The sequence below is a fragment of the Solanum stenotomum genome, chromosome 6 (genome assembly GCF_019186545.1).
Source record: "Solanum stenotomum isolate F172 chromosome 6, ASM1918654v1, whole genome shotgun sequence".
NCBI classification, from domain to species: Eukaryota; Viridiplantae; Streptophyta; class Magnoliopsida; order Solanales; family Solanaceae; genus Solanum; species Solanum stenotomum.
The window spans coordinates 60,612,581-60,634,796 of NC_064287.1; the positions used below are offsets into that span (position 1 = coordinate 60,612,581).

General features: G+C 33.4%; 2 protein-coding genes across 9 annotated transcripts in view; one reads left to right on the forward strand and one right to left on the reverse strand.

Moving 5' to 3' along the window:
- Nucleotides 1-751: 751 nt before the first annotated feature.
- The window catches only part of LOC125866664 (glycine-rich RNA-binding protein 4, mitochondrial-like), a 469,856-nt gene continuing 448,391 nt past the window's right edge, over nucleotides 752-22,216 (reverse strand). For 2 of the 3 annotated variants that reach the window (XM_049546976.1, XM_049546975.1), the window contains exons 2-6: nucleotides 3,879-3,919; nucleotides 2,456-2,610; nucleotides 2,284-2,352; nucleotides 1,324-1,430; nucleotides 752-1,195 (exon numbers count right to left, since the gene is read on the reverse strand). In XM_049546976.1, the coding sequence (XP_049402933.1) occupies nucleotides 1,061-1,195; nucleotides 1,324-1,430; nucleotides 2,284-2,352; nucleotides 2,456-2,588 (444 nt within the window). In that variant the 5' untranslated portion in view covers nucleotides 2,589-2,610; nucleotides 3,879-3,919 and the 3' untranslated portion in view covers nucleotides 752-1,060. Of the gene's footprint in view, nucleotides 1,196-1,323; nucleotides 1,431-2,283; nucleotides 2,353-2,455; nucleotides 2,611-3,878; nucleotides 4,015-22,216 lie in introns of those variants that run through there. The other variant, XM_049546974.1, reaches the window with a different exon arrangement.
- On the forward strand, nucleotides 9,464-18,559 carry LOC125866623 (DEAD-box ATP-dependent RNA helicase 42-like). 6 transcript variants are annotated; one of them, XM_049546920.1, is made up of 5 exons: nucleotides 9,466-10,652; nucleotides 15,742-16,795; nucleotides 17,072-17,421; nucleotides 17,497-17,607; nucleotides 17,683-18,559. In XM_049546920.1, exons 1-5 carry the CDS (start codon nucleotides 10,575-10,577, stop codon nucleotides 17,929-17,931), a joined length of 1,842 nt encoding a protein of 613 aa, XP_049402877.1. In that variant the 5' UTR covers nucleotides 9,466-10,574; the 3' UTR covers nucleotides 17,932-18,559. The 6 variants fall into 6 exon arrangements, with proteins under 6 accessions (XP_049402876.1, XP_049402873.1, XP_049402874.1 ...); XM_049546919.1 differs by having other exon boundaries at nucleotides 9,464-10,652; nucleotides 17,497-18,559; XM_049546916.1 differs by having other exon boundaries at nucleotides 9,465-9,791; nucleotides 10,113-10,652; nucleotides 17,072-18,559.

A 22,216-nucleotide genomic window follows, 5' to 3' on the forward strand; every position in this document is an offset into this window, starting at 1 on the left:
ATACGTCAAATAATGATAAACGACTATTTTTGTCTTATAAAGCTATTAAATGTTTACCTGTATCTTTTCTTTGCTGAACACTTGTTTTCTCTACAAGTAAATAAATAAGATTGTGTTTTTCATCAAGCAAAGTGTACTTTATTACCCCTTATCGCATCTTGATTAATTTTATGAGATATATGTTATTTTTTGCCGACTCATGTATTAAGTTATTTCATTCGGATCAACTTATACACATCTCGGTTAATTTTATGAGAAATCTGTTACTTCTTACCAACACAAATTTGAACAAATTGACAAAAATCACCTTATATTTTCACCTTCACTGGTCACTAAACTTGAAATATCACGATTTTCAACTCACTTCATTGATCAACACAAATTTGGACAAATTGACAGAACTCACCTTATATTTTCACCTTCACTAGTATCTAAACTTGAAATACCACAATTTTCAACTCACTTCATTGATCAACAAGAATATTAGACTTCAAAATAAGTATTATCATTGCATTACCTTTTCTTTCTCATTTTACTTATATTTCCTCCATTATCTAATAATTATATTTTATTATTTACCCTATCTTTTTACTATACTTACAAAACCCAGCCTTTCTTTTCTTACAAATTTATTTTCAATGTGCAACATCATATAACAATTACATTACATTCATCAAACAAAAAAATATAATATATCTTAAAACAATACGTAACAGTTATCCAAACAAAGTGTACGTCTCACTATCAAACTAAGTTGAGGTAAATTATATGAATCTCACCATCTCCATTTAAACTCATTTCATATTATCGTCTTCACTATAAATAAAATAAAAGAACAAAAATTGCACCGTGCCGCATAGTTGAATATTGATTACAATAAACAGCATCTAGGACACAGATGACTTGGTGATGAAATCTGGAAAAATTATTGATACTAAAAACCTTGCAGAAAAAGAAGTTTTAAAAGATAAATTCAACAAAGCTATCACACCAGGTCCTCTCTACTTTGATAAATATTGTCATGCACACATGACAGCTAATAGCAAAAGATAAAAGTGGCTTAGAATCCATCGTTATCTCTAGCTTGACCACCATAGCCCCCACCATATCCGTCGCCACCACCACCACCATATCCACCACTTCGAGGGGCACGCTCCTGGGCTAAATTAACACGGATATTCCTTCCATGGAGTTGCTGCAAGGACATAATAACGTATCATCAGCCATGACAGATCAAGTAAAGCAGTTGTAATGCAAACTGGAATATTTAAATGTGGACACTAGACTTGTGCTCAGGAGAGTCTTATGATATGATGTTTCTACCTGACCGTCCATTGCGTTCATAGCCTCTTTTGCACAACCTTCATCTGAGAAGTTCACAAATCCAAATCCCCTTGATCTGCCAGAATCTCTGTCAATGATTACCTTTGCTGTACAAAAAAAAGACAAAGTTCAGCATGAACACATTCACAACCTGGGCAACAAACAAAGAAAAAGCAGAAGCATATTCACAGCCTGGGCAACAAACAAAGAAAAAGCGGAAGCACATTCACAGCCTGAGTAACAAACAATGAGAGACGGAAGCACTTAACAGCCTTCGTAGCAAACTAAGAAAAACAGTTCAGAGGACCAAAACTACAAAGAGTAATTCCACCTTTAGCAATCTACCCCATATCAATCAAGAAAAAGATGTAACAACTGACCAGACTGAAAAAATACAAAATAAACCACATTAATGCAGTGTTCCCCACCCAATCACTAGGTATGCGATAAATTAAAGCTAATGATTCACAAATGTGACCTGCTCAGTGTGCAATATATATATAGACATATATATACACACATTAATATATGTATATAAAACACCTGTTCAAGAGCTGCTGAGAACCCATCAAATTTACATCAATATTGAGCACTCAAAACCTATTTAAGGTATACAGAAAAACCGCACCATAACAAGCAGGCAGCAGGCCAGAGAATGATAGTAACAGAACGTTAATACGTCTGAGGAGAAAATCAGTGCATAACCTGGACAGACATTGAGACATTGGAAGTCAACCATTCAGCAATTCTTAGATACATAAGCTACCAACACCCTATTTACATAATAAATTATATGATCTGTACAAACAGATGCACAAAGTATGATCTGACATCCTTTGTGAAAAGACCACATTATTCATGTGAACTTGCTTTTCGCCATGTTTATTCAAACTGTCACCAGAGATTAGGACAAAAAAATATTGAGAATAAAGCAGCAGGCATCTGCCTCCTGGACCTTACCATCAACAACATCACCAAAGCTAGTAAAGGCCTCTTTCAGTGACTGATCATCTGTTCCCCATGAAAGACCTATAAAATATATGAATAAAAAAATCAAATATTTATGAAATTGCAAAACTTTACCCATCAGTAGATATAACCAATAAGGATACACAGATGACTCAAAGCGTACCACCAACAAAAAGCTTTGACGACATGCACCGGATGGCATTAAGCATTGCTGGAGTTGGTGAATTTGCACTTACTGCATTTCCTGTGGAAATGCTCTGCCTCAACAGACCACCGAGTTTGTTGCAGAAAGCCATTTGTGCAGACAAATTCACAAATCTGCACACAGAGTTTCAAGTCAAGGCATGCATATCCAGCTGTCAAGGTAAAACTAATTGAAAGATAAAAGTCATTTTAGAAATGCCAAATAAGATATCTAGAAATCATGTTTACAGATTTAAGAGATAATCAATCCACTTGACTTAAAGAGCACAAGATCATCAACCATACGAAAAATAGAACCATGAACAATAATTCAGAAATTTGGTAAATGAACTCATATGCAATGACAGCAATAGGGAACCATTAGAAAACCAAACCTCTACATATCTGTCCCAAAGTATTAATTCAAAGTCACTGAAACTCAAAGCATGTGAATCTACAAACCTTGAATATCTAATTTTTATTCTACTCTTTCAATTTCAATTTATATGAACCGTGGAATTTACGAAAGAACTAACATCTGAAATTTGCAACTATAAACATGTCAAAACATCTGAGTGACTATAAAAGCTTCTCGGTTAAAATGAAAAGTTTAAATTAAACATAAAGAGTATTTACAAAATATCTGGCACCCTAGCATCCAAAAGTCTTCTGGACAAATATTACAATAGAAATCACACCAAACAGACATCAATATTACAACGGCAGCAACATACTCAGTGTAACTCAACAAGTGGATCTAGGCCCCCACAACCTTGTGAAGGTTAAACATCAATATTTAAAAGTAAATACACCAGTCATAAGCAAATCATAACATGTTGTCAAACCTTCAAATAAAAGTTTGATCACAACAAAGAAACATAAATGATTAGTAAGAGTAACAAATTCAACAAATACTCCATGAGACACAGCAAGCCTCACAGGTTATCAAACAAACCACATCAAGGAACATAGATCCAACAAGGTAATCACACAAGTGGAGTCTAGGAAGGTTAGAATATACGCAGACCTTACCACTACACGTTTAACCGGGGCTGTTTCCAATAGAAACTCAGCTCAAAACAAATGTAATCAAATCATCACAAGTTATCAAATAAACTACATCAACAAACACAGATTAAACAACGACATAACAAGTGTAATCACACAAGTCGACTCTGTGTAGGTTAGATTGTACACAAACTTCACCAAATAGACAGTTTCCAATAGAAACTCGGCTCAAAACACATGTAATCAAAGCATATACAAACTAATACTATTACACTAGGCTACGCAGATAAAAAACACAACCAAAATACTAGATCAAAAAACAAAAACAACAAAAAATTGAATCATGAAACTGAAAACAAAGCTTTGATCCACCATTTTTACAGCAAAAAGGTTACCTGAGAGAGAGGAAGTTTCAGGGTTTAAGGAGAGAGAAAGAAACAAAATGAGGAGCGGCTAGGGTTTAAGCCACTACTCAGATATGGAGAAGGGAGTTTATAAAAGCGGTGCTTATGAGGAAAAAATATCCTTGGCTTATTTATAGCCAAATATGGCTGCTTCGAGGTGTTGTACTTTTAGAATCGAGAGAGCTAAGGTAATTTTTGGATCAAATTATTAACGATAGAGCTATTAGGACTCTAAATTAGTGTTGATTCATTTATTTTGATATCTAAATTATTAGGATTAATATATACAAATAAGTATTTAAATGGAAAAATTATGTGAAATGACAAACATCTAGAGTACATTATGTAATATAAATATAGTTTCAATTATTTTTAATTTGTGGCTATAGTTTCGCAAAATGTTGTGATTTGGTTTTCTATTTGTATAATTTGGTTTGTGATTATATAAATCCAGAATTTGTACAAATTCAATTCCTGATTGTATATAAATCCAGAATTTATATATATTTACCCTAGTTATTTGTATACGGTTTATGAAACATGATAAAGTACCTTGTTTGTATATTGCCAATAAAGTACATTGTTTGTATATTGACAAACGGAGTTCTGAAAAAGAATCATAAATGTATAAATACAATTTTTGTGTATGCATGCTTACCTTATTTGTATTTTCGCAAGCAAAATATGCAAACCGCAACCACCATTTGTATATACGTAAGCGAAATATACAAATGGGCAAGCGAATTATAAATTGCATCCTCCATAGCAAATAAAACTATTGTTATGAAGTGCAATTATCGAAACTATAACTATATAGCCTCATTATGTCTTGTATCTTTGCTATTTATGAAATTTTCTCTATTTAAATTGGGTCTTAGCTAACAAGTAAATATTTCAATTATATAAATGTACTTCTAGACATATTATTTGTTTTTCACGTGTCAGTTGAATAATGTAACTTATAAAATGACCACCTAGAGATATATCAAATTTATGTGTTACGTCAGTGTTGAGTGTCAACGATACACAATAAAAATAAATTAAAGTGTTTAGTTGTCGATTAGAATAGAATTGAGGCGTCTAGATGTATACACCCTCTTTCAAAATAGCCAAAAATAGTCTCATATATCTACCTTCTATATAAATCATGTCCAACAATTCAAATTCCCTCAAATATCTCTCTCATATTTTCCTTTCATTTATTGAACATCATTACCGTTTGTGGAGCACTACACATTCAAATTTTGAAGTTTTGTAACTTATTTCACTCATTATTTAAGTGATATATATACATATGATTTGATAAAAAATTTATTAATTTTTTTTTCTATTTTTGAAAGAGTTATACTAAATCTTTTTTTAAAGTTCATTAATTTGAATTTTTAAAGTATTTACATTGTTAAAGAATCTACGACCAATAGGGGTACACCACACAACTAAGAATTTACCTACACAAACCTTCACTTGATTTGAGTTTCACTTTAGAACACAAATTTATCGCGCAGGCTGCCTTGTATGCAGATGGTAATTCAACATTTTAATTTTACTTTATAATATAAAATATTTTTTTTTGTTTCTGCTTCTGCTTTTTTAAGAAAGCACAATTTTCAGCTTATTCACAATAACAAAAAAATAGTTTTCTCAAGACTATTTTTTTTTCTTCCATATATACATATTTACCAATATATTTTTTATTAATTAATTAAAATATTTCATAAGTTTGGCTAAGTTTCATTTCAGAATTTTATATTTTATTTTATATTTATGCATTATTATTTTATTTATTATATTACGTATTGTTTTGCATAATTAGAAAAAAGATAACAATATTTTTGCAAGATTAGAAAAAAGAAAAAAAAATAATTAAAGATTTCATCCCTCCGAAAAAGGTATAATATTGATTGAAAATTTGAATGTGTACATATTAGTTTAATAAAAATAAAAATTTAATTATTTTTTTATAATAAATATTAAAAATAATTTTTCTCTACAAAATAATAAGTACATTCATACTTGTCATTTTTTGTAATTTGACTCTCAAAAACACTTTTAACAAATATTTGTCAAACACAATTGCTTATCAAAAGCACTTTTCAAATGAATTAGTCAAAGACAAATTATTATTTCTTCAAAAGCATTTTTTTCAAATTTTTTTTTAAAAAATGCTTCTAAAATAAGTAGTTTTTAGTATCAATGTCAAACAAGCTCTTAATAAGTGTAAGAAGAGCCTGCTTGGCATTGCTGTTGGGAACCAGAAGCACTTTTAAAAGAAAAAATGTGTTTGGCAAAACTGTAAAACTGCTTTTAAATGGAAGCAGAAACATTGTTTCTGTTGTTGGGAAGAAGCTAAAATTTTTTGTAACACACACATATATAAATATATCAATATATCTCTTATTTATTATATAACATATCTCATATGTTTGGGTAAGTTTCATTTAATAATTTTATTTTTATTTTTATATAATAAATTTATATTTTATTTTGCATTTATGTATCACTCCCTCCGTCCCATTTTATATGAGGTAGTTTGATTGGGCATAGAGTTTAAGAAAGAAATGAAGATTTTTAAAACTTGTGGTCCAAAATGAATGATAGAAATTCGTGTGACTGTAAATTATTTTATTAAGGGTAAAATAGACATTTTATAGTTAAATTATTACTTTTTTTTGTTACTTTATATAGAAATGTGTCATTCTTTTTGGGACTGACTAAAAAAGAAAGTAATTCACATAAATTGGGACAGAGGGAGTATTATTTTACGTATTATTTTTCATAATTGAAAAAAAAAAGGTAACAACGATATTTTTGCAAGATTAGAAAAAATATTTTTTTTTAAAGATTTCAACCCTCCAAAAAAATCTATAGTATTGATTGAAAATTCAAATATGAATATTTTAATTTATTTTTTGCAATAGATATTTAAACTAGCTTCTCTCTATAAAACAATCTTAATATTAAAAGTACATTAATGCTTGTCATTTATTGTAATTTGACTCTCAAAAGCATTTAAAAAAAAAGATTAGTCAAACACAATTTGCTTATAAAAACACATTTCAAATAAATTAGTCAAAACACACATTGTTTATTTTGAAAAACACTTTTATAAAAAAAAAACTATTTTAAAAAGAGGAACTTTCGCAAATAACCACTATAATAAACTTAATTATGATCCATAACTATAGTTTGCATATTTACCGGTTGTAACTACAGTTTAAGTTGTCTCGTTTGTATAATTCATGAATTCGTATAATTCTCAGGTTTGTGTAATTCGCGGGTACATTTGTATAATTCAATTATTTTTGCATAAACTCGAAATAACGAATTTATACAATTACGAACATAAGAAGGGTAAACAATCGTACAAATTTTGAATTATACAAAAGTTATACAAATTATATTATACATACATGCAAATTATACAAAACAAAAAAGTTGAGTCGCGTAATTATAGCTAAAAATAGGTTGCGAATTGTAATTTAGACAAACTATAGCTATGTTAAGTAATTAATTAATATATGTTTGCTTATACACATGATTTTCCCTTTTAAAAATATGCTTTTAAAAATAAGCAATTTTTAGCAGTAGTGTCCAACAAGCCCAAAGTAAAGTATATATAAAAATCAAAGTAAACATATTGGAATCATATTTCGCCTAATTGATTATGTTGCCATTGAAAGAAGCTAAATTCAATCAAGCTTACAATAAATTAAAACACAAAAAATCTGAATTATCTTTGGTTAGCACGATAAATTATAGGGATAAGGGTCTGAAAAATACCTCAACTTTGGTCGGATTTGCTGTTGCGATACTAAACTTTCATAAGGACCTATTACCTCTCTAGACTATTTAATACCGTATTTTTTACTCTCTGAACTATTTAATAGTGTATTTTAAAGGTATATATGTGCCCACATGGACACATTACTATTTATAATTTTGCATTATTTTTTATGTCTACATGGGCAAATATATATGTTTAAAATACGGTATTAAATAGTATAGGGAGGTAATAGGTTCTCATGAAAGTTTAATATCGCAACAACAAATCCAACCAAAGTTGAAGTATTTTTCAGACCCTTATCCCTAAATTATATTGTCAATCTTTTAATTATCGTCTTATCATTTTCCGTTGCCTATTTGGTCAAAGATAAACAATATCAACTCACTCCAAATGGTGCTTACCCGATAACAAAAAGTTATAATGCATTGCTAGGAGAGCTATTAAGATTAAATGAGAATCTAATATGAAAAAGAGTACTACGATCAAAACAAAAAGTACAATCCAATTAACTAATCAAATCGGGATGGCTCAGTTGGTTTGGAGAATGGTTATCCACACGGATGACCCGAGATCGATTCCCCCTCAATGCCTTTTGAGTCAAGTCTGTCGCATAGGACTTGCCTAGTGCGGCTTATATCCCCTGTGTGGTTTGCAGGTAGCAGCTACGGGTTATTCTGGGGTTAAAAAAAAAAAACCAAAAAAATGGCTTTTCAAATTAAATGCATATTCTAGTGGAAGGTAACACATTAAATGCGCGCATCAGCCACGCGACATCGACCATGGCCTGTGCACATCGGCCGTGGCCTGCGCTCTGTCAGCTGAGTTCAGGCGACATCGATCGTGGCCTACGCGCGTGAGTAATGGAGAATGGAGAATTGAAATCCTATTCATAAAAGTAAAAAATGAATTATTAAGTTACAAAAACTTTTTGATATGTATCTTCCATCAAAATTGATTTTTTTCTAATTAAAGAATTCATTTCTAATAGCTTCGAAACAACAAAGAGATTCTATTCGAAATTTTGCTTTTGACAGCAACATGTTTGATCCTACGTATGGGGTCAAATCAATACGTTCTAAGAAGAAGAATTGGAATATCAATCTCATCGAGATCATACCAAAATCCATCATAGAATTACTTTTTCAAGAAAACACGAGATATCTAAGTAGTACAATAACTTCGAAACAAATAAAAAGATGTGTGCCACACTCATAAAAAACAACTAATAATATACTGAAAGAAAATGGAGATGACACTATGCCCGTATTATCCACGCAATTAGAAATTAAACTCCAACATAAAGGATTTAAACAAAGCATATAATGGATCAAAACAAGGCATTAGCGATAAATCTCAAAGAAAATTCTCATCCTATTATGGAGAGCAATAATCTACTTCACGTGATAAGTTAAGAATCAGAGACTATTCAGAAACATCGTTGTAAATATAACTTTTGATAGTACACAAACAAAAAAGAGATTGAAGTTGAGATACATACCTTACAAAGTACAAAGAGCGCCCACATATATCAGAATTTGTTTTTCAAATTCTGTAACCAGCCTGTGTTTTTTGTTTCGAGGTTAAACGACAATAACACACTTCCTGTAACCTCAAGTGAAACATGTGTAACTCATCTTTATCTTAGGAGGTAGAAATCATGTTTATGATAAACCACAATTCAAAAAAAAATATATCAAGAAAGAAATAACGGAACCAAATTATCATTATCATTATCATAATACTTAGTACAAAGAAAAACTTAATGGAGAGAGAGATCTCACTTCTCTCTCTAAAATCCTCCCTTTGTACAAAAACATTTTTTTTCCTCTCTCAATATATGTGAGGCTTTAGGCCCTCACCCTTTTCTCTCTCTCTTTTGCCCTCTTTGCCCCATTTTGCGTGTATTTCCCGAACCCCATAAAAACCAAGCAAAGAGAAGAAAAAACCCATTTTTTCTCAAACCCTTTTTACTAAAAACCAAAAACGAGATTCTTGAGTTGCAAAATCGATTATCAACCACAGTGAGATGGTTGTTGTGTATTATTATATTTGTTGTTATTGCCGATTGTCTTGAGATCTTGTCCTTCCTACAATGTTCTTCATTTTGTAGAGCGGACAAGGTAAATATATATATACATATATACTATATACTCACTAAAAAGAAGAAGAACTAGGAATAATGTTTTAATCTGATTTCAATTGATTCTGATTTCAGCTTGAAATTTAGCCATTTGGGTAGTTTGGGATTTCTGGGTTTTATCTGGATTCACTTTTTTTTTTTTTGATAAAACAAAGAAAAGTTCGAATTTTTCACTTTGATTCCTTTGAATTTCGATACCCTTTTGGTTTTCTTGGACCTTTTTGTTGGAATTGGAGTTTTTTGTACTCTTTTTGCTTACTGAGACATTGCTCTTTGTGCTGGTGTTGGTGGAATTTTCTAGGGTTTCTCAATCGGATTGCTTACTCCCAAGTGTTGGTTTGATTGCCTGGGTTTTGAAGAGTTTTCAGTGACCATTCATAGGCAGATCGCCCGTTAATGGGAGGATATTGACAGGGGATTTAACCCTGGAAAATAGAATGATTTAGGCAATGGAAGAGGACTGTAGATACTTCTAGAATTGTTGGAGGTTTACCTTGACTGAAGTTTGGAATTACTGTGTTGGAATCTTGTTTGTAAAATTTGAAGTGGATAGCAAGTTTAATTTACTAGGATTTTGGATTGATTGATTGACAGTGGATTAAATGAAAGCGAACTGAAGCTGGAAAGGAATGTGGGGATATGGTGCATGGACGGGAGTATAATTGCTGGTTCATTCCGTTACTGGAACACTGCTGTGCGAAATTAATTGGAGTTCATTGTTTTATTAACGGAGCATTTTTATCTCGGAGTTCAATTCTGTGCAATGTCGCGCTGTTTTCCGTTTCCACCACCAGGATATGAAAAGAAGCTTAGACCAGAGGAGGGGGACTTATTAAAAGAGGTTTGTTTAATTTTATCAACATTGTGTGGATGTGTTCTGTTGTTCTTATAATTCCTACTGAGTACCCCATTTATTATTTGGAGACTATTGGCTGTGGATTGTGATACGTGGACTATTCAAATAATCTTTATTTTCGATGATGCTTAATGGCAATTAATTACTTCAAAGTTTAAAAGAATGGATGCTTCTGAAGCGACTAGTGTGATTGTCTTAATGTAACAGGAGATAACATTCTAAAAGCCATTGCCTTAATATATCAAAAGAGGACATTCTAAAAGCACTGCTTTAAAATATTAAATTTGATTAAAGGAAATATAAAGGAATCTGATTTTGGTCAAATTAGTATGTAATTGAAGATGTACCGTGTAAGTAGATTGCTGGCATCTTTAGTTATCTAAAAGCACCTAAGTTGATCCAAAAACGATGCCGTACCCGTGTCGGATCCTCCTAAAATGCACTACTTTTGAAGGATCCAACACGTGCCTGTTAATTTTTTTGAAGAGTCCAAGCAACACAGAAAAGCACTACTGAAAAATTGTATAAATTTGCTTAAAGGAAATATAAAGGGATCTGATTTTGGTTTTGTTCGAATTAGTATTTAATTCAACATGAACTGCGTAAGTAGATTACATCTTTAGTTATCTGAAGTTTACTAGAACATGTATGAGTTGACCGGTAACATTTTTTCTTAATTGAATCCAATTGAATGGTATGCTAATTTTCTTCCTATCGATGCGCTATACTCAATTGTGTTGGTGAAATTTGTGCTGGATGCCTGCCATGTTTGTCATCCTTAATGTGGAACTGATGATTCCTTCCATCGTACTTCACGCGATTACATAATTTTCTTATTTGTATAGTCTCTTTTCTCATAGCTGTGGTTTCAGTTGAATGATCTTGATATATTGAATCTTAACTTGGGTCATGTGTCAATTAATAATCATCTGGTTATGTTGTTATTGTCCATTAAAGTCCAAGTTTTAGGGAATCGGCGAATTGCTAGATTTGTGGAAGAAGATAAATGTGTAGACAAGGCTAATCTGGTTAAATTAAGGTAGTATGACTCTATTTACTAAGGTTAGAGTCCACACAGTGATTTGCACCAAGGATGTGGTCTAATCGTCAATGAAGTGGGTTGGGTTCAAATCCCAGTAGAGGCAAAATACACTAGGTTGAAGGTATTTTGCGAGCTATTGCATAGGAGCGGGGGTTTTACCCTGTGCGCAACCAAAGGGTAGCGGCTGCGGGTTTCCCTTGTTTTAAAAAAAAAAATACACTAGGTTGAGTTATGTGCTGGTGGGAGGTAGCAGTGCCCCGTGAATTGGTCAAGGTGTATGCATGCTGTCCTGACACCCCGATTATTAAAAAAAGAGTTCATGCCTGGTTCATGGAGTGATCATTCTATAGTAATTCTTGATATTCTTATCAAGCACTTCATCTTATAGTTTCATATGTAGCTTGACATAGAAATTTCTTCAACCTTGTCCTCTTTTTCCATTTCTTTTTGTTTTTTCCTCATTTGGCTTTAATATTGATTTTGTCAGCCCTATAGGAATATGGATTTCATGAGATTATAAATCTTTACCAATAACTTCCTTCCATACAATTTTAGGTCTAGCTTGTCCCAATACCTTTAGACACCAAGGTTTCACTCTGAAAGTTGACGTAAGACATATTAAACCATCTCAAGCAATCTCATCTCATTTTATCCTTTGTGTGCCACTTGCACCTTCAATAAAACTGATAATTTCTAACACTGTTTAATCAATATATAGTCACACATCCATCTTAACATTCACCTTTTGTGCGACACTCATCTTGTGGATATGTTGGAACTTAAAGGCCGAACATCCTCCCTTATATAACATTGTAATTGCTTGTCTTCGACCATTCTGCAGAACTTGTTTTCATTTATGTAGGGCATTCTCTTATTGCATAACACATTTGTTTGGCGGAGCTACAATCTGACAAGGGTGTTCAATTGAACACACTTTGCTGGAAATTACACTATGTATATAGGTCAAATTTTGTTGGTCTTTGATTTATGTTTAACGTTCAACACCCTTGATGGAATGAAGTTATCTAGTGCTGTGGTGATGGGTGTTCTATTCAACCTTCAGGTCGTAGGGACTGGAACTTTCGCATTACAATCTACATTATAAATTTTTGCCTTTCGTTTGGCAGGTTAGAAGCTTACACGCTACAGCTGCACTATACACTTACGAATTCTAGATTTTTTCTCTCTTTGAATGTGTGATTTGTGTTTAGTACAAATCTCGATTCATGTGGTCGTTCATGCAATAATTCAATTTATTTAGTAGTTTGTGTATTTTCATTACTAAAAGCAACACATCTGAAAAGTAAGATTTCTATTGTAGTTGGTGGAAACAGATTGTTAAGACTGTTCATGGCAGAATCACTTGGTTGAACATGGTAGTGAACCCACTCGTTGTTACTTTTTTTGTTACTGAATCTGGTTACTCTTCTCCTTTTTTGCCATCGTAGTTTGGTCCTATTGTAACATCTTTATGTCCTATACAATTCTCCTAAAACATTAATCGTATACATTTGAATAGCTTGCATTTGTGCACCTCCATCCCGATTAATCCCACCTTAGTTTCACTCTTCTGATATTGGCTAAACTTGAAGTACATATATTCTATCTTCTAATTATGTCAAAGCATTTGGTCCCTGGACTGCTTCTTTATAGCGTAAACCAAATATCATGCACCATGAGACCTTATCATGTATATTCTTAGTTAGCTCATCCATAACTAGGATGAACTAGTACGATTTCAATGTTGATCCTGGGTCTAGCCCACTGTTATGAGGAACTCCTTTATATTGTATACAATTGTTCTAGCAATAGTGATGACTCCTTCATACTATCCTTCATGCATATTTATGAGATTTATATATTTTATATGAATTCCTTTCTTTATATATCTTCTCTTCACATGTCCGAACAATCTCAACTTCGCCTTCCTCATCTTGTCCACCAAAGGGGGCCACTCCCAACTTGTCCTGAATATCTTTGTTCCTAATCCTATCTCTTCTAATAAAGTTACCAGTTTCAAAAAAATCCTATCTCTCCTAGTATGTCCACATATCCATCTCAACATTCTCATTTCCGCTACTCTCATCTTCTGGACGTGTGAGTTCTTGACTGGCCAACACTCCGCCCATAAATCCCAATTGATTCTCTTCACTTTTACAGTCCCTTAAGTCAATGCTCTATTTATTATTTCCCAAATTTTATTGCATGGCTCATGAGTTCACTACCAAGACATTTCACACAATGCTAAATATTTTGTTTGTTCTTATATGTTCACGTCATGCTATTTTGCCCTTACCCATTCATGATGTGGGAACCATTCTTTATCTTGCAATTTATCGAGGCTGAACTAACTACTTCACCCACACCCCTAGGCCCTAGGAACCTTGGTTCATATGGCAACGATGTGATGGAACCACTTACCCAATTTTCACCACACCCATATGCCTATGTAATACACGCCTACTGCCTAGATGAGCATGTCTCCGTGGTGTATTATGTATTGTGAGAATTCCTCATAAAATGACTAGTTTTATATAATAGAGATACAATACTTTTCATGAAAGTTTTCTGAGGTGATAGTGTCCTTTGCAAATGTGAAGTGCCGAGAACTTTTTACGAACCAGCTGCATTATGCTATTTCATTTGATTATATTTGCGCTCATATCATTTTGTAAAGCATGTGGACATATAGTTTAGTGCTAATTTTTAATTTATTTGTTAGTGGAGCATTTGTATTGTATACCAAGAGGAGGACGACCTTTGGTCATGATGTCCTTATGAGGGTTTCCTTTCATATTGGTTTTGTTCAGATTGCCCCAAGAAAAGTGCTAATGTGAGATTTACTTCTTGATAAGTTGGAGTGTTGGACTGTCTTGCTTTTTGTGTTGTCATGAAATTCCTTGTTTGTCCCTCCTTTGTCCAAAGTAAGGTGGTTGATTTCTTCTTATTGAGGGATCTAACAAATATTGGTTTTGTGTCTCACTTTTGATCAGGTATATGAATGGTCTGTTGTACAGCCTCTGTTTAGTTTGTAAGTTCATTAGAACAATAAATCCACTACAACAACATACCTAGTGTAATCCCCCTTGCCCTCCCCAGGCGCACTTGTGGGATTAGACGGGGTATGTTGTTGTTGTAGTGGATTGTGTGTTCTGAGGTGAATGTGAGGCTTTTTTTTGGCATTGACAATTTTGTAACCGACCCCAACTTGGTTGGTACTGAGGCATTGTAGTAGTTATAATTTTGTAGCTGAAACCTAAGTTGCGCGGACTCTTCACTTTCGATGCCGCACCTGTGTCGGATTCTCCAAAAATGCACTATTTTTGGCGAATCCGACACGCACCCCTTGACATTTTTGAAGAGTCCGAGCAACATAGGCTGAAACACTGTTATTGTTCATGGAAGACTCTCAAATGGAGAGATTAGGAATTATTTGATTTTTGAATGTTTCCATCATGTGCCTAAGTGCATATTTAAGATGCAAAATTTTTATATTGCTCTTGGGTCCTGCTAATTAAGCTGGAGCCATGCAGAGATGTGATCGCCTTTTAAATTGTTTGTTTTGCAGACATCTCGTTCTGCAATTTGTTATAGCTTTACATATGGGCCAGGTTTAGTCAATGTGGTTGTATGCCTCTGTTCAGTGTTTCTCTTTTCTTACTAATTATCAATTTTCTTTTCACTTACTAATTTCACATTGCGTTTACTCATTCATTTTGTTTGGTATGATGTTAATGTTTAGTTCTCAACTGGTTGTTGATTTTCTTCCTCTTTAACAATTGGAGACTTATGTTCTTGGGCTTTCTTCAAATTGTTCTAGGATTTCCACCTGAACTTGAGTTCCTTATTTGGTTTCCAAATTTTGCCACTGTATCAGTTATTTACAAGTTAGTGCTAGATTTGTAATTTCTTTTTCTGGATTTTCTCCTAGCATAAGGATGTTGGCATTAGTTGTACTTGAGCTACTTGTAAATTTTTTTTGTACTTGACCTGCTTGGTATAAACTTACAGTTTCCTTTTCATGTTGTGTAGGAGAAAAGAAAGGAGAAAAAACATAAAAAGGAAAAGAAAGACAAGGAGAAGAGAGAAGGTAAAGAAAAAAGGGATAGAGACAGAAGTGATGGTAAACACAGAGAAAAGAAAGAGAAAAAGGATAAGCACAGGGACAAGAAGGAAAAACACAAGGACAAAAAGAAGGACAAGGACAGGGATAAGGATAAAGAGAAAAGCAGCATCTCTGAGGAGGGAAGAGTTGCTGTTCCACCTGGGGCTTCTAGTGGAGGGAAATTTCATGAGAGAGATGAACATAAAGATAGACAGATCAGCTCAGAGAAAGGGACAGATGAACATAAAGAAAGACACATTAGCTCAGAGAAGGCCAAACTCCCAAATCAGTTTCATGTCCACCATGGAGAGAAGCCCTTTAAGACCAGCATCTCTGTTGTTGAGGCAGAGGACCCAAAATTTGTGCAGGAGTTGGACAGGAGGATCAGAGATGAAGAGAAGGGTGCGCAAAGTCAGTTGGCAGAGAGATCTCCAGTTGAGTGGAAAAGAGATGAAAAGTCAGACAGAGTGGGCATCAAAGTTTTTGGAAATTTGGTTGACAGGGAAAAGAACAAGGAGAGAGGATCTGATAACAATAAGATGGATGCGGAAACATTCAGGGGTGAACATAAAATTGGAGCTAATGCAACACCTCCCAGTTTTTCTACAATGGCCAAGAACAATTTTGAAGGATTTCCCCGACCAGTGGAACAAAATGTTGGGAAGAGAGAGGAAACACCGAAACCTAAGGAAAGACGTGATGACAAGCCAAGAGAAAAAAACAAGGATAAAGAAAGGGAAAAGCACAGTCATGGAAAGCAGAAAGACAAGGAAAAAGAGAAGAAAAAGGAAGAGAAGTCGAAGGATAAAAATGAACACAAGAGAAGCCGGAAGGATAAATCAAAAGACAACAATAAGAATGATTTTGTTGTTCTTAGTAACAATAAACCTCCACTTGTGTCCAAGGAAAACACTGCTGGTACGGCCACCGAGGGAATTATCAAAAAGAGAAAGAATGTTGAAACTAATGGTTTCCTGCATGGTGAGTTTAAAAAACTATTAACAGCTACTATTTTCCATTGTTTTGACTGTACCTCATACCCTGTGGATCCCTCAAAAGCTATGCGAGTTATGTATCTGATTGCCTTGATAGAGTTCTTGTGATTTTGGCATAGTAGTAGTCTGTTAGGGAATTTGTAGACACCATATATCCTGTACTTCTAATGCAAATTGCTTGAATTAAAACAAGCGTGTTCAGCTCTATTTAACCTATTGGTTTGGCTGATTAGTGTTGCTTCTTTTCTGTTCTGCTATACAGAGAGTGAAGTCAGGCCTGCTAAATTGCTGCGGCCCTCATCCTCTCAGCAGTCAACACAGAATGGAAAGAAATTGGACACTCACCCAAAAGCAGACATGTTTTCTTCTATTATACAGGGAGTTGCTTTTGATATAAAAGTGGAAAATAAGGAGCACAAGGTAAATGGTAGTATAGAAGGTCAGCCCATGTTCAGTATTAAGGCAACGGCTTCATCCATGATTCCTGGTGCTGATCAGATTGCTGAAACATCTAAAAAACCATTATTCAGTGTTAAGGCAAAGGATTCTTCCGTGATTCCTGGTGCTGATTTGATTGCTGAAGCATCTAAAAAACCATTGTTCAGTGTTAAGGCAAAGGATTCTTCCGTGATTCCTGGTGCTGTTCCGATTGCTGAAGCATCTAAAAAACCATTATTCAGTGTTAAGGCAAAGGATTCTTCCGTGATTCCTGGTGCTGATCTGATTGCTGAAGCATCTAAAAAACCATTGTTCAGTGTTAAGGCAAAGGATTCTTCTGTGATTCCTGGTGCTGATCAGGTTGCTGGAGCATCTAAAAAACCATTGTCCAGTGTTAAGGCAAGGGCTTCTTCTGTTATTCCTGGTGCTGATCAGATTGCAGAAGCATCTAAAAGACCTCCTCATCCAGATTCCAAGTATTTAAGCCAGATACTCTCAGTTCCTGAGATGGACGATTGGTCTGGATTTGATGACCAGGAATGGTTGTCCGGAAGCAAAAGAACTCTGCCCAAGAGTACCGAAATGTGTGTAGATGAAGTCAAGAAGGAACATTGTGTATGGTCTGAAGCTTTGCAAATAGACTCTGCTGATATTTGTGCTCTGCCATATGTTATACCTTATTGAATGCTGTTAACATGATCTGACATGATGATTCCCAAGGACGAAACTCTTTCAGCGTTGCAGCACCGAGCAAGGTTGTGATGGTGGCAGCTTGTTCTGAAATTGACTCAACTTCTTGAGGAAGACCCATCCAATAACAATAGGTTGATTGTTCTGCTCCTGTATCTTCCCAACCGAAAGAAGTCTCCGAGAGTTATCAATCACCGCGGATGTACCTTGCAGTAGCTAGCTTAGATGGAGGGGCGAGGAGTGACTTATTGTCATATATTTTGCTACATCCCCCAGGTGGATCGGATTGAGACGGGACACAGTGTGTCTAGGAAGATGCATAAGCTTGTGCAAGTTTATTGCTTGGGATGCTCTTTCTAATTGAGTGCAAAAGAACTAGCTTTTTGTGGTCTTTATAACTCCACAATTTTGATTTGTAACATATAGTATTACTATAGTTGTAAGATAGAAGGGGATTAAAAGGACAAACAAAAAGTTTTAAAAAAAATTAGTAGTTGCATTCATTTGATTTACTGAGATATAACATGATGTTTCAAGTTAATTGCGACGAAAATTATGTACATTGGAATTAGGCCCTTCATTTAGGGATTCTCTTTTTAATATTAAAAATTGGTTGTTGAAACACTTGATTTTCAAGTTTTTCAAATCTTGATAAAAAGTTTCAATTTGAATGTATGGATTTTCTATCCTTTCTGCAAATGTCCAACAGGAAACATTTTGCTACATTATGGATGTGTTGGACCTTGAGGAAAACGTTTTCTAAATTTTTTCATGTTTGGTTTGTGAATATATATTGGAAGACATTATTTTATACTAAGATATAATATTTACGATTTACGAATGAGAAAAATGACTTTTTTAGTAGGAGGAAAAATTAGTTCAATAATTGGTTTTTCAAGTTCGTCTCCTCTTCACTCTCAATGACCCCCAACCCCACCTCTAGACCATTTCATCCCTTGTTACTAGAGGCGAACCCCTCTGTAGGTGGAGGTGCACGTGTACCTGTTAACTTTAAAAAAAATCATGTGTACAAGTATATCTATCTTGAGAAATTACATAAATTAGAATATATTTAACAATGCACTCATGAGGAGCAATGAGTGCCTTTGTGTTGCTGGTACAAGCCAAGAGAACCAACCATGAGACTGTGATTTGAATCTAGATGGTACAAGCCAAGAGAACCAACCATGAGACTATGGTTTGAATCCAGAGCCCTATTTTACTATTTTTATTTTAAGTTTATCTTAGAGCTCATATTTGAGCTAAGATAATATTGATGCGCCAGAAGACTTCAAATTCTGAATTCGCGTCTGCTTGTTACCCCAAAGTCCCATTTCTCATCTCATCGCACAAATACTAAAAATACAAGTACGAAACTCACGTATTTTCTAAACGTTTTCCTTCATTTCAAACACACTCTATACTATAGCAAAATACATTGATTTGTTTAGATATTATTTGGAAATTTATGTACAATAATAATCACGTTTAGGGAACTTGATAAAGAAAAATAAAAACATTGAAGAAAAATAGAAAGAATGAAAATAACGTTGGAACGAACTCAAAGATGGATCAATAATTGTCATACACAAAGATGTAAAAAGAGAAAACCTCTAAAGTTTATTAATAATGTGAATAATTTCTAAATAAAAAAGAAAAACACACCTATATATAATGCCAAAAGGGTCACAAAATTTAGCCTAAAAATCTCCACAAATAAGGTTTCAATAGGAAAAAAATAATTAAGAAGTCAATCCAAGACAATCTTGGAAAACAATACCAACTACCTTATGAATAATGAAAAAAGAAATAAATCCAAACTACCTACAAAAGCAATAAGCATAGTCTTAACAAATTAGGATTATAAGCCAAAACCAAATTTAGGCAAATATCTTGAAACTCTTGAATTGACTTTGACATGAAAAAGCTTCAAATTTGGGCAGCATAAAAGGCTTGACTTTCGCGTTTCACTCGTGCAATTGGACTGACTAGTAATTTTAGATTAAACCTTGAGACTGAACCTGATAGCATCCTCGGAACCTGCCTCTCACCTTATGATTTTGGGCACAAAATTTCTAAAGTGTTGAGTTTTTGGCCTCTAATATTTATCATTTGGACTTCAATTTGGGCCACACATTAGATCTTCCATGACTTGGGCTCTTTGTTCCAACACAAGAAAAGTTTAATCTCAAATTGAAACTTAATTTGGTTGTCTTGAAGTTCATTAATTTTGGATCTTGTCATAGCCTCATAGGCCTTTTAGAAGATTTCAAAGCTTGATCATTGGTTTTCAATACACTACCATGGATGCCATAATTGAATTTGGTTGTAATTGTGTGTAATTACATAATTATATTATTTAAGTTGTAAGTAATTAACTCGGATTACACATACCGCATGTTAAGCCAAAACTATAGTGCGTAAACAATTACAAGTCTATCCTTTTTAGAACAACGATATACAATATTTGAAGTTTCATAAAGATGAAGTGTAGACAAATATGATTGAAGTTAAGTTATTTTTGCGTGAACTTCTTTGGAAATATATGCTTTTTTTATATTATTGGTGGGTTGATTTAAGGGAAAAAGGACAAATATACCTCCGAACTATCATAAATGGTATGCAGATACCCTCCGCCATACTTTTGGGATATTGGTGCCCCTACCGTCAAAAAAGTAGAGCATATATACCCTTTATACTAACGGACAAACGCGTGTCATAATCTTATCCACCGATCCGACATTTATTAATTATCGGATCGACGGATAAGATTGCGCCACGTGTCCCTATTTAGTTTTCCGTAAGAGTGAAGGACATATATGCTCTAGTTTTTGGACGGCAGGGGAACCAATGTCCCAAAAGTATGACGAAGGGTATCTGCATGCCATTTACGATAATTCAGGGAAATATTTGTCATTTTTCCCTTGATTTAATTTTGATAGTACAGAAAACATATACTCTGTCAGTGTTAGTATACACAAAGTAAATTCGTTTATTTTTTTTTATAAATTCTAATTAATATAAAAAAGAAGATGATTATCAAAAGTAAATTTATTAAAAAAATGTAATATACTATAGATGCTCTATGATTACCCCATAATAGACCAATCATATTTTTTTAACACCATGAAAATTCATAACCTTAAATCACCTATCCTAGTGAGACTTGTGAGTTGTGGCCCATTTTTATTGACCTTCATGATTTATGTCCAATATATATGGACCACAAAAAGTCTAAAAAGCTTCTAGAAGAAAATTGCACCAAAAAATGTGAAGAAAAAATCACTTTTGGAGTCAAAGCTTCTAGAGGGAATAGAATAAAGTCTAAAATTTGCACTGCAAGATAATTTCACTCTTTTCTATTTTTATTTAATTTATCGATTTTATGATTATAAATTTATGAATTACGAGTTTTTTGAATTGAGAATCTATTGAAAATTGTCCTTTTATTTTCATAAAGATAATGATAAGATTTATGTGCACTTCATTCTTCTCACAATCCAATTATGAGACTATACTGAATATATTGTTATTATTGTTGATCTTATGATCGCAATTTCTTTTATATTAATTGATTAATCTCCTACTCAATAAATGTAAGTTTCATATAATACTATTTCTTGTTTTTTTTTTTTAAAAAAAGTTGTATATGGTAGCTCAACAGGTTAAAAACGACTTTTTCTTTCACTTTATAATTTTTTATTTTTTATTTTGCTCATAAAAAGCTTAAAGGAATCAATCTTGTGTTTTATGAGAAATGAATTGAAAGACAAATTTAATGAATTATGAATTTCTCGAGGCCTTCTAGATATATTATTCTGGCCAAATTCTCTGGCCAAAAGGATATTTCCTTTTAAATTACTTACCGAAATTTCATTAGCTTTTTCTCCTTATTTATACTAAAAGGCTAATAGAATCTCAATAAATCACTTGTCAAAGTTTCGTCATTTTTGCTCCTAATTATACAAGCTTTAAAATTTTCACTTGGCCCCTACCCTAAAAGGATTTTTCTTTTATTTTCTTTTTCATTTTTTTTTAATTATGAAAGTAGAAATTCTTTATGCTAACAATCACTTATCATGTGGCCCTCACTTTAGACAAATGACACAAAAGGTCCCCTCATAACATGAGAGGTGTAGATCACAAACTTGAAGTTTCTTATTCTTTCAATGAAATTTAAGAATAAAAAAGGTCCAAAAAGATTGGTTGATAATATTTTAGAAAAAATAAGACCAAGATTTTAACAAGTGTATAGTACTCAATTGATCCAATAGAAAAA

Excerpts from the sequence above, each read along its gene's own strand:
- LOC125866623 (XM_049546915.1), top strand. The coding sequence starts at position 10,575 with ATGTCGCGCTGTTTTCCGTTTCCACCACCAGGATATGAAAAGAAGCTT. Across the intron at positions 10,653-15,741 it reads AGGGGGACTTATTAAAAGAG|GAGAAAAGAAAGGAGAAAAA; the intron begins GTTTGTTTAATT and ends CATGTTGTGTAG. Across the intron at positions 16,796-17,071 it reads AACTAATGGTTTCCTGCATG|AGAGTGAAGTCAGGCCTGCT; the intron begins GTGAGTTTAAAA and ends TCTGCTATACAG.